At 38.5% G+C, this 13331-nt stretch overlaps 1 protein-coding gene across 1 annotated transcript in view; it reads right to left on the bottom strand.

Moving 5' to 3' along the window:
* Window positions 1-2774: 2774 nt before the first annotated feature.
* The window catches only part of TMEM65 (transmembrane protein 65), a gene marked incomplete at its 3' end in the record, with an annotated part of 30451 nt that continues 19894 nt past the window's right edge, over window positions 2775-13331 (bottom strand). The window contains exons 3-8 of the mRNA XM_082014817.1: window positions 10150-10194; window positions 8020-8087; window positions 6688-6742; window positions 5517-5559; window positions 4425-4530; window positions 2775-2870 (exon numbers count right to left, since the gene is read on the bottom strand). Coding sequence (XP_081870943.1) covers window positions 2775-2870; window positions 4425-4530; window positions 5517-5559; window positions 6688-6742; window positions 8020-8087; window positions 10150-10194 — 413 coding nt within the window. The remainder of the gene's footprint in view (window positions 2871-4424; window positions 4531-5516; window positions 5560-6687; window positions 6743-8019; window positions 8088-10149; window positions 10195-13331) is intronic.

The following is a 13331-nucleotide window of genomic DNA, read 5'->3' as shown; positions in this document are numbered from 1 at the left end:
AGCACATAGTGTTTGCTTTTCTTTTTATTGAGGAGAGAGAAGACAACAGAAAACAGAGAGGAGTCTTTTCTTAGTGCTCTGTCTTCTCAGGCATTTTAAAAGGTGTGAACAGAGCATCAGGGATTACTTTCATCCATATACCCCAGAAAAACCCACCCTCCTTGTGAGGAGACAGGGTACAGATCAGGCACATATCTTCCCTCCACAAGCAGCAGTACCACACCCCCACAAGAGGGGATCCTGCAGGCAAAGCAAGGTACCCCTCAAGTACTCAGGGTGGCAACTTGGCCCCAACAAGCACTTTCAGCCTTCAGCAGAGCCACTATTCCTCTCAAATCACAAGTTATTTCTTCACGTTTGTCCAATATTGGAAGTCACTTTTCTTGATTACAGTATCAGACAACAGCCTGAAACATCCAAGATTTCTTACCATGTGTCACCTGCCCTCCACATTTTTGTGGTCAGCTAAATAGTTTAACAAGACAACACATGATTAATTTCTTCGAAGATATTTTAGTTCATTAATTCTCAACAAAAGCATTGGTTGCGGTACAGCAATTTGACGTACAGCAACAAAACATACTCAATTTACATGCACAAGCTATTCAACAGTAGTACACGATCCTTCCTATTGCCATTATAAAATGAATGCTACTATGACAGCTGACACACTCTTCCCATTGTTCTCATGAGCTCTAAAAAAGTGATTGTGAAAACAGTGTTCCAGTTGATATGACAGCAAAGAACAGAGGTTTCGCCACTACTTTGCCACTTTCGCCACTAGGTACCAATGAAGATGCCAGTATCATAATGGGAAACAGTGTTGGAATTACTGTAAAAACAGTTACAAAACATCCCATTGTTTTGATGCGTACTGCCGAAGTACCGTAAACCAGCAGGAATCTGTTGGGGAATGACTGCATAATTTTTCTAGCAGAATTGTTTTTTTGGAGGGGGTGGGGGGTGCTGGTTGGAGCTTTTTTTGTTGTTTGATGGTTGTTTAATAAAGCTTCCAACTCTGAAAATGCAAGCCAAAACCCCTCTGCATTTGTGTTCTATGCCTGGCTGAGATTTCTTTCAATTTTACAGTTTGGACCAGATTATCCTGGTTTAATGTACAAAGTACAGTACATGCTACTAGGAATACTCACTGCAAGTTTTCAAAGATTGCTTTTCAAAACAACATCTACAACACTGTCACCGGCATTAAAGATTGATGTAAAAATTTCAGTGCTGCTGTTAAAGGGCTTCTAGAAATGAGAACAGAGAAGTCAGATACATGACCAAGAGATAAGCCATGAGCTCTGTAAAATGTACACACATTACAATAAGATTTTTCCTACAGCAAAAAAGTCATCAGGGGACTTAATTTTTTTTTTAAAAAAACATTTCTTTCCAGGTTTCAGAAGTAGCAATTCCAGCAGTAAACTTTCAAAGTGCCCTGCCTGTGCCTCTCTTTTTAACGTCTTTTCTGAATGGTATTCAAACAGGTAAGAAACCCTCTCCTCTAATCAACAGTTATCAGTTTAGCATTATGCTATTGGCAAGTCAGATCCTGAAATATTATGAATAGTCAATAGCTGTAATCAATTTATTCATGACCATGTAAAAAAGCACAGCTCTATGTGACTGCACTGTCAGATCTATAATACATCAAGTAAGACTGCAAAAATAACAGGCAAAAAAGGAAAAAGGCCTCACGTCTCCTTTTTTTGTTGTTTGGGTTCTTTTTACTAATTGTCTCACAGCAAAAAAAAAAAAAAAAAGTAGAAAAGGCTTAATCTTAAATACAAAGTTATAAAGTGCAAATCAGGTCCTCTAATCCAGACTGATGGTACTCTTCATTGTTTCAACTGAACCACCCATTACAAACTTGCAATGTTAGCACTCATTCACACCCTGAAGTGTTCCCTGGCCTAGTCCACCCAATCAACTATTCACACCTTATTTTAAGCAGAACAATAAAAAGGCTGTTTGTCTTTTTGAAATAGTTGGTCTGAACTCTTTAACATCACACTCAAAAACCAGGAAGACAAATTTAAGGATATCTCAACTCAATTCCCAAAATATTGTTTACAAAGGAAAAAAAAAAGCGTGAATATGGAAGTACAGAAGGTGTTAAAGCACCACTAAAAAAATGGACTTGATAAAGAGCCTACACTGGAAACACTTACCTTGTCAAAGCATTAAAATGACCATCTCAGAAGACAATTCAGAGACACTTAGTCAGAATTGTGAAAAAATGCAAACTAGACTGTCATGGATCACCAATACATCTGACCTAAAGGCAGTGCAAAACAGTGCCTGGTGAGGGGGCAACCAGTCATCTTGCTAAGTGAGGGACTTCAAATCACTCATCACTGACCTCCTTAATAATCTGCATTGAAGGACCTGATGAACAGCAGTAAAATTTTTGTCATGCAATTACAACTGTTAAGCAACCAATATGCAACTCAGGAGTGATACTGTCATCCATGGTGGATTATGAAAGTAATAATCCATTAAAGAATAAGGTCAAAGGGGAAAGTGGTAAACATCAGTTTCCATAAGTGAAAACACTTCAAAAATTTACAATTAAATAAAAAGTTAGATGATATCTTATAAAAAGTACGGAACACAAAGCCACAATAAATTAGTGTTTCCATAAAACGACATGCTGAAGGTTTTGTTCCCAAGTCTATACATTTTTTATGTCTGTTAATTCCTAAATATTGACAGCGTAATTGAATAATTGAGGTACAGTAGTTTACATTTGTATATGTCTTGTAAAAAGGTTAATTCTTTTCTTCCAGTTTTTCTTCCTCATCGCCAAAGAACAACAAAGGAAACATTCCTAAAATGCAGCCAATGGTCACTCCAATAGCTTTACCCTAGAGAAAGGGGGAAAACATTAAGTTTCTCACTGATCAGTTGTTACTCATTTGCTGTGTAGTACCAAAACAACCAGGAAAACACACCCTTTGTTCTAGTTTTCAGTTGGGAGACACATTTTTCTTAGCCTGCAGACTAGAAACACAATCTATGAGAGAGAGACAGATATGACAAGGTTAGAAACAGTGTATGCTGTGATAAAAGACAATTCTGAATAAAGAAGAGGGGAATGACCCATGAAGAGCTGCAGGAGTGGTAAGGGAGGAGACAGAGATTCAAAGGATTAAGTAGGATGGCCAGGAAGACAGGGAAGGAGAAAAAAAAAAAAAACACCCAAACAAAAAGTCAAATCACATTTTAGGTACGATTACAAATGCATCCGCTTGCATCTGCTAATGCAAACTATCATCAACGTCAGGAACAAGGAATTTCTTGGAAACACGAAAATTTGCAAAGGCACAAAGGTGAAGACAAGGTAAAAAAAAAAGATTGAAAAACATTTCACAATTGACCTAGATGTAAAAGTCAACAGGATAGGAAAGAAATAAGAAAGGCAACATCCAAACCACATCACCACCAGCAGATGGCTAGTGTTGAGAAACTTGAAACCGTGGGTAAAAAAAAAGAAAAAAAATGCTAGCATACAGGCTAAGATGCTCAGAAGTCTTTTCACAGAAAAGTCCTGTAAATGAACTGCAGTGGCTTTTGTCACAGACTCAGCTTCCACCGAGAAAACTCTTACGTTAGACAGACTAGAGGGCAGCCCCCTGACCACCTGCCAATTCCTCCCCGCTCAACACTTTGCTCTGTCAGTGCTAAACGCAGACCTTCCACCCCCAGCTTTTCCTCAGTGTTATTCCTTTTCCCTTAAACCTGCAAAGACATTTTTCCCCATGAAGGCTCATTCTGGAAAAGTGAAAGAAATATCTGTTTCTTTCCTCAGTTTCTTATAATCTGTTTCTTTTATCAAAATAAACTAAACACTCTCATTGCTGAAGTGTTTAAATGTTTATTAAGTAATCATCCTGAAAATGAATCTGCAAGATGAGTGTCCCATAACTGTAAACCCAGGCAGCAAATATTATTCAAATGCTGAAAGTTCACCCAGGGAAAAGCTAATTTCATATCCAAGCTAATTAAAAAAATATTAGAAACGAATACATACTAGCACAGGTATATGAATAACAAGCACTTGGCAAAGATTGTATAGGAGTAAACTACTAAGGGGCCACATAACTTTCAAATAAACTATCTTACCACAGTAGCAAGAGCCCAGCCCAGGTATCTGCAGAACATACACGAGGTCATTGCAGAGACCATCCATGTGACTAGTCATTTGCTGCTTGCTGCATGCAAAACACCACCCAAGACCGACACAGTCCAGCCTCATACTGCTGCTCCCTGACACAGGCTCACAATTAAACTTTCCAGGAAATGTGCAAACTGCTGGTGGTCATTCAGTATTTAACAGCAAAATGACAAAAAGGATTTATCACATCTTAGTCTGAACAAAAAAGCTCCATGCAAACAGTGCCTACCTACAGGATACTCACCAAGTGTGCGCTGAGGCGCGTTTGCCACATATCAGCTTGTTTGGGTGTCAGATCAGGGATTGACAGACCCAGTCGTGAAGCTAAAGCTTCTACATAACCTGCAAGACTGGAAGAAGAAGAAAACGTGAACGAACAATTTTGGATATAGCAGTATCTTCTAGCAAGGATTTTGAAATATTTGAAGCACTGAACTTATAACGAATAGCTTTTCCTTCAGCATACTGATAAAGTCTTCGAGAGATAAATATGGGAAAGTGTTCAGACTTCTGATGGTCACATCTTGCAATGTAAGTTAAGTAATTTTCTCACTGTTTTAACATGCAATATTTCCAGAAAAATGTTATGCAGCTAAGACACAACCTGTGTGAATGTTATTGTATTTTAGCACAGCTTGTAAGTAGCCTTTACTGGAGGAAGTGTTCTGCACACACACTAATTAGTAATAAGCTTTATTATTTGCAGAAAAAAGTTAGAGGGAAAGTGGGAAAAAGGAATGACAGATTTTCTTTTATAAAAAAGAAGTCAGCTGCATTCGTTTACATCAGAAAGATGTATGCCTAGATCTGAAGATATTTCAGATATATAATAATTGTTTTATCTGAGGAGAAGAAAATGTCTCCAGATCTAAGCATAACAGTATCTGGAGGTATATTAGGTATATTCAATCACAGCGATATATTATATCACAACATTTTTTTTTTCTGTTTTGTATTTTAATGAAAACACTTGCAGAAAAAATTCTAATACTTTCTTACAAGCAAGCATTACTTACAGAATACACTGAACACGGTTAAACCCCAATCTCAATTTTATCACTTAAAATAAAGAATACTCTAATAGCAGGAAAATTATTCTGTTTCAGAAATATGGCATTGCAGTTTTAACCTCAACAAGAGCCACCTAATATTTCAACTTCTCCTTAGCAAGGACAGAATACATTTCTACAGTCATGTAGTTTACTGAAGCAGAATTCAAGAGCTAGGAAAAAAAATAAAGCAACTTCAGCAGTGGATATGTTTTAGTTCAGTAGCACCGATAGTGTTTGCAAAGGAGCAAACAAGAAATATATTATTAAAACAAGTTCAGACATACCCCAGTCCAGCTAAATCTGAAACAAGGTTTCCCAAAGCAGCAGCTGGAGGGATGGAGAAGGAAGAGAAAGGGGGAAGAAGACAAAGTATTATTTTAATTACAAACAAAACCAACCAGGTCCCCTCCCCCCTCTGTGACCCTCACTCTTCTCAGAATATATATTGCATAAAAAACTAAAAGTAAGTTTCTTTTATTCTAGAGCTTTTCTTCTAACCTTACTACAGCTTGTAACAACAGCAGCAGCCTAACAATAATAGGAAGTGCAACTATTTTTCTCAACTAACATAAAGAAAACTTGAGAAATACAAAAAAACAACACTGGCAGCTGGAAATCAATGTAAAAACTTTTCAGATCAGAGTTAAGAACGGCCACGTATGGTTGCTGGTTACTCACGTACGTAGCTTTGAGAAACACTTCAACATATCCATGAACCGGGTCAGGTTAGGAATAATACACTATGTATGACTGAATAAAGTTACAGACTTAAAATACATGACTTCACGGCAGATCTTATTGAGATAAGTTTGCTTGTGACCGTCTTGCATTGCAACAGAGGGCTGCCAATTTCCAAATGATTAACTTGTTCCGCTACGTACATTTTCATTTAAGCGGTCTGCATGCTTCCCAGCAACACTGCACCTGCAGCTGGTGGACCCATGAGCCCTTTTCTTCCCTCTGACACTGCAGAGACACCAAAGCTGTCGAGCAGAGTTTATCAGTTTTGGCCAGTGCAGGAGCAGGGTGGCTGCTGGGCCCTCCCGTGGTATCGCACGGAGGCAGAGAAGCCACCAAGAACACCGGCCAACACAGCAAAAGGACCCCCACATTGATCTTCACTTTGTGCTGCAAGCAAACAGCTTGCAAATACATTTATACGCATATGTAAGTATCAGACCCTAGGGAATTTAGAGTAGCCCCATTACAGAAATGGAAATACACTTTCCTAAGTGACCCAGGATTTGAATGTCTTCATTAAAACTGACAAGCATTTCAAAAGCTATTTGAACTGAAATTCCATTTCTGCAAATGGAATGTCCCTGCTTCAACCATAGGTTGTTTCTTTACTAGGAAAGGCAGCTGCAAGACCAAGGTAGCCCTGTGTCCCACTTTCAGCCTGAAACATAAACGTGTGCCATATTAGTCTACACATACTACATTTTTATTACTTGCCTGCCATAGTTGAAATTCCTAGGATAACTCCAATTGACAATTCTATTTGAGTTCCCTGAAAAATAAGAGTTTTCTCATTATTTGAAGGATTTGGAATAAAAATAGATGATACTGATTCAACTGGCAAAAGTATTGCTTACTGCTTATGTTAAAATTGAAAGGATAAATGAACATTACTTCTACTAGACCCGCACAGGTCCTACCCTCCTGTATTTCCCCCTAGGACAAGAAACCTATGCCTCAGATACAGTATTTTATATTGTTTCGGAATGGCCACCTAACTGACAAAACCGTAGTCCCTATCTCTGCATACCGTTTTCCCCACTGTAATTCTTAACTGCCGGTACAGTTCTGAATGCAAACTTCTACAAATACTGAGCGAACAAATAAAATGTGGTATTGTAGCTCCTTACTTTTTCAGTTGAAGAAATGTAAAATCACACTGAACTGTATGATGAAACAGCACTGTGTGGCCCAAGGATGAGAATCAATGGGCATCAGTCAAAACAAGACATGTTCCAGTTACAAGAAAGTGTTTTCTACTGTGAGGACTGTCGAGCACTGGAACAGGTTGTCCTGTCTCTGCCCTTGGAGCTTTTCAAGAACCACAGGATAAAATCATGAACAACTTGGTCTGACCTTACAGCTGACCCTACTTTGAGCAGGAGATTAGACTGGAGACCCTGAGAAGGTCCTGAGTAAGACTAGAGACCTAGTGGGTCCTGTGGTCTGTTTCCACCTGAATTATCCCACTATTAAAATCACGCTGTCAATGATAATCCTACATGAGGGGCAATGTCTTTGGCCTTTATCCACCTTCCTGTTCCACTGGCCCATTTCATCTTCCAAATGAACAGGAAAATATCTTGAGCGTTACTCAGAAATGCCAGTCTATATCAGTAGAAATCAGCATCAGCACTAACATTGCCTGCATCACTCAGAACAAAGGAATACATTAGTAAAAACCCTGAAGACCTAATCATCAACACATTATAATCACATTATCATCAGTCAGTACAAAAAAATGTATTGACTACATGGTGGTAAATGTGTTTTGCAGCACAAATTAGGAGAGGAAAAGCAAGCAAGCCTCTTCTAAATTCAGTAAAATTAGTTAACAATACTGGCCTTCAGAAGGAACAACACTCCTTTGCATTCTGCAAAAGCTCCATAGAGCATGGACACTTTCTTTAAAAAAAAGAAAAATTGAAGTAGAAATTCGTGAGTTGATACAGAGGGAATGGAATCTTCCTGAAGCTCCCATTTACTCATTTACTACTTGAGCAATATGAATCATGCTGACTTGATCAAGGAATTAAATGATGAACTTACCGCAGCAATCATAATTGCATTATCCAAAAATCCAAACCCTACAAAAGGTAATGCATTGTGGAAGAACACTAAAAGAAATAAGTAACAAAGAGAAAATAAATATTTATAGGAGTTCACTAGTTCACATGAACAACTGAAATGTCAGTCTCATACTGCCTTTAAGAGAAACGAAGACAACATGCACAAAATTCCTTTCCTACTACTTCTATTAGTGGCCTTTTTATTTCTGTGAGGTTTGGTAAAACCCTTTGCTATGCGTAAGTGTTATTAATCACTTGCAAAGAACCAGTTAAACCAACTTACTCTTTGCAAATACTGATACAATTTTGGACAGAAGCTGCAACAATGCCTACTAGTACATAAGAGAAATATTTTAAACTACACAAACTTGGATACTATTTACAGTCCTTCCAACTGATGTTGCAGTATCACTGAAGATTGCCAAACTGCCTTACCAGATTCCCTGCATTCTTCTCCTGCTCGAAATAAAGCCCTTTCCTCTGCAAGTCCCTCTCTATTCCTGTGCAAGAGCTCCATCTTCTTCACACATTCCTAAAAATTCATATTTTCGGAGTATTGCCTGGAGCTAGGCAGTCCTTACCAAAACTCCTTCAGCTAAATCTGCGAATGCAAAGGTGATTTTCACTAGTGTGTCATACAGCGTTAATTATCTCACTATTCAACCCAAACTTCTGTATCTTGATTTTGTTTGGGCACTATGATGAGGACAAGTTAGACTTGAAGCTGCTCCTCAATACATTAAGAAATTAAGTTCCATCTTTTGTTTCATGCAATTTTTCTTTTCATTCCTGAAACTCCAAGTAAATCCTATTTGAAAATTTTCTATTGTCCTGTTTCATTTTCTCTCTCAAGTTTTAGCTTGTAAGCTTCTGATAGAGATGAGACTGAATTTGCACAGCATTGCCTCCAGCTGAGTCTCAAAGTACAAGCATTGCAATACTAAATACAGCACCAAGGACAGACTACTTGACTAAAAATAGAGCATAGAAAGTTAGGTCTTTTCACTTTTTTAACATCTAAAATGCATCAGTTATTTAGGTTTTTTTCTCCACTTCAGATGGAAACAATAATTCCTACATTTATAAACTTAAGAGATGCAAACAGATGAAGAGGGAAGAAAGAAGAGTGTATGAACCTCAGGGTCATGTGAAAAGAAACTGGTTTGAGTCCATTTTGGATTTACTTCTTGCAGAGAGCATGAATCCATGATCATATAAAAAAAACAAAGCCACACAGGAGATCTTTCATGCTCAGGTACTAGAAAATGTTTGGACTTCTGTAACTATTTTGTAAGAACACACATACCTTCTTAAATGCACAGGTAAAAGACTAAAGCACAGAATGTATGAAATTTTCCTTTTTTTTTTTTTTTTTTTTAACTACCACAGAACAAAACCCCAAAAAACCATAAATAATAAAAAAGCACACAGAGATGCCCAGTATTTTTAAAATGTATGTACCAAACTCTGGAGCTATAAAGGGAGCTCAAATTCTTAACAAAATTGACAGAATTTTGGAATCCATGGAGTAAACAGAAGCCCAGCGATCAACAACAACAACAAAAAAAAAACCCAAAGGAAAATAAGTGTAGATACCTAGAATGGGAAAACGTATGTTCAATTAAATACGTGTGCTCACTGGGAGTATAAAACCACAGAAATCCACTGATTTGGAAACAAAATCAGAATTTGAATGACCATGGTATTATAAAGAATACCAAATCTATTTGCAGTTTCTTTGCAATTTTATCCCACTTCTCAGTCCACTTAAAATATAGGCGACTAGAAGCAAGAAAATTCTTAAACACAAAAAACCGCACAAGGTGCTGCAGCATCAACACTACTTGGCTTAGAAAAATGTTTGCTCCTGGCTTTGAACAGCACATTCTCATTTGGGCCTTCTGTCCTACTTTCACTAAATGGGGCACATTCTCCAGCTGAGGTGTTATGAAATAAAGACAACAGGATGACTGTTGGTGCTTGCTTTGGTTTTCTGTTACTCCATATGACAGGGATAAGGACAGACCAGCACTTGCAGGAGAAAGATGAAGCAATTCAAAGACAGACTGCACAAATACTGAACCACATCCAACAAACAGTCGTCTTTTACCATGTTTCAGTTGTCCCGGAGATGGTGGTGCAACCTCCAACTTCTCTAGAGAAGTCAAAATGAAATGAGAAAGTTAGCATCTCATCACAAATTCAGTTTATTATATTATTATATTTACCAAATTATTAGCAGGTAAAAAAAAAATGGTTATGTCATCTAACAGCTTTAAAATTTGGAGAAAAATGCTTCACATCTACATTTTTATTATTTGTACAAAAGGTAATATGATATTATAAGCCAAAAGTCTTAGAATGATATTACAAGATTAAACTAGTGTAAGTGATTATGCAAAGTAACAGCATACATTAGAAGCAGCCCAACAGCCATCTTTATTACTGCAAATTAGAACACCACACTGAAATTAGAAAACCCAGGACATCTAAAGATAATGATATTTTATTATTTGTTTTTAGAGGTCCTCTAAGCATGCAGCAGACAACCTTCTTTCCTCCAGAGACAGTCTGCAAAAAAGCCCCGACCGTTTCTGTTCTGACAGAAGCCATCTTTTAATAGCTAGTATAAGAATAAAAGAAAAATACTACGATGACATTAGAGACCACTGATCTCAGTAAGCGCAGAGCATGTTTGGTCATTTGGTGCACGTTTCAGGTATTCTGGCATCAAACCACTAAGAGCTTGGAAGGACAAGGACGTCACTCCTGAACCTGACAGACTACTCTATAGGAAGCCAAGGCAGTATATTAGAAGTGATGCACAGAACGCAGCAGCAACAGCTACCCATTTCACAGGGACAAGGGAAAGAAAACAGACTATTTTTAAGTTTTGGGGCAGGTTTTTTTGGTTTCTGTTTGTTGGGTTTTTTTTAATGTGGATTTTGAGCGTAAGACTCCTTTTTAAAGCAGAAAACAAAAGTTGCCCCAGTATCTTCCAGTGTTATGAACCCTGCGCTTTTGACAAGTTGCTTCCATGCTTTTTGGTTAGGCAACTTCTATAGGCAAAGGTAAAAAATGGTAGAACATGATAGGTGCCTACAACAGTACCTCAAGCATTCAAATTTTACTTGGGGCAGTACATGAAAAGACAGCGCTGCAAACACAGGCTGCGAATCACTTGAGCGTGTGTCTGAACTGTGCAGACTAGAGTGGGTATCCTTGCATCCAAGTCACTCCTATGTTCAAAGCCACTGTAAAGGAGAAACTAAAATATTTACTTATATTAACTTTGTGGGGGGAAAAAAAAATGGTTAGACCATAACACCAGTATTCAGCCAGCCAGGATACTGACTTCCAAAATAATTTTGTTAATTTAAGATCTTAAACCGTAACAACTTTCAAGCTTTACCAGTTATTGAAGAGCTGTTTCTTTCTTCTGCCCAATAGATAAACTACCTAAGCTCTACAAACACCAGTTGTACTCATCATGCAAGTGGGAGAAGTAAAGCCCAAATACTACAGAAATACATAAAGATTATTTTTATTTCCCCTAGAAAATGCCAAGGAATTCACGTATTCAAACCTCAGGCGGGAGCAGGAACAAGAGAGCATCCCATGGTAAACAGAGGGAAGCCTTGCAAGAGCCAATCTTCCACAGCCGCATGCATCACTGGTGCTGGACAGCCAAAAAAAGTCAGACCAAAATCTTCAGCTTGCATTCAGGAAGGATGGGACTGAGGGTGGAACGCATTTTCCCAACACAAGCTTCTCCTACACTTGTCTGCATGAGGTCTCGCTGCATCCTCACAGGTTAAGCAAAGCTTTTACAGAAGCATGGGAAAAGGGAGAGTTGTCTGTATATACCAGTGCTGCCCTTTCAGCGTTTTTTCTCCGAGACTAGAGAAAGTAAATTCATACAACACGGGGGAAAACCAGAGCCACTTTGAACCAAAGAGATTAACTGAGGACAGTTTCCGAAAGCTCTAGATGCCCTAAGGGTGGTCAGGCAACCTAAGCTAGCACCGTCACATTCTTGAGGAAGCTCTCCTATAACCTCCTCTTGCTCCATCCTTCTGGATGCCAGGGAGAGAATGAAAACCCAAAATCATGAACTCAAGCACAGGAGGTCACTGAGAGTGCTGCTCTCCACAACTTTCTGCTCTGACAGGAGGCTATCACACCAACCAGCGTGGTTCCTTGACTTCATGTGACACAGCCACTGAAACCATGCCCACTGAAGTACCACCTGTTCTTCAAGTCTAATTCTCCATATACAAGAATTTCATGATAAAAAGCTGTAGCAGCATACGTAAACTTCTAGGAAACACTCTATTTACCCCTGAGGAAGATATCTTATCATAGTTTGCCCTGATTATGATATCCAGTTAGTTTAGGTAATTCCCAGATAAAGTATTTTGGGTACCAACACAGAACATAGAAGACTATTCAGTTTGTCACACCATACTACAAAGCTCTAGAACATCAGTCATGTGGATTTAACTACAACTGATGTTTGAGTTTGACAGTGCATGGCAGTCTGCATAATTACACTCTATTCAGTGTAGCTAGAAAGCTATTAAAAAGCTAAAAAAACACTGCATAATTGATTTTAGAAACTTATTACCAAAAGGAGGAATTGAGGACAAGCGTTTGGCAGGCAAAAAAACCCCAACCTTTGCCATCTATGAATAATGGGAGTTTCAAGTCACATTAACTAAAAAGGACATAAACTGCTGCCTTTAGAACATAAATCAAGGACTATCTTGGGATGGTCTTAAAAGAAGGGAGGCTGGGGGACACTACTTTGGGGGCAGAGGAGAGAAGAAACAGCGAGGATCAAATATAAGCAAAAATTACTTCATCACTGACATAACCTGCTTTGGTAGCGTGTGATTCCTGCTAAATAGCCATTTTATGAAGCAAGGTACCTAAGGTGCTTCAAAAACACTAGGGCAGTGAAATGCTAAAAGAGAGGTTCCTAAGGACAGCATGGTGGCTCTGGAGACCAGACTGCTTTTGTGCAGCCATAGGGAACTCTTGTGTAGTAACATCATCTTCCTGCTGCATCCGTAAGAACTTTCTTTCATAAAAGAGTCTTGCTAAACTCATCTGGAAACATGCCTGACATACAGCTTCCCTCAACACTGAGATAAAAATGAACCTGGGGTAAAAAAAGAATCTGGGATCACGTGTATTAATGAGACAGGGATAGGAGAAGTCTGACAGAAAAAGTTCAGATAACTAAGTGCAGGTCAACCCTGCTCACGCTCCAGAGAGGGAAGCTCCAAT

The sequence above is a fragment of the Phaethon aethereus genome, assembly GCF_964289735.1.
Source record: "Phaethon aethereus genome assembly, chromosome: 2".
NCBI classification, from domain to species: Eukaryota; Metazoa; Chordata; class Aves; order Phaethontiformes; family Phaethontidae; genus Phaethon; species Phaethon aethereus.
The sequence above is the reverse complement of the archived record's forward strand: the minus strand, read 5'-3'. Positions and strand labels throughout refer to the sequence as shown.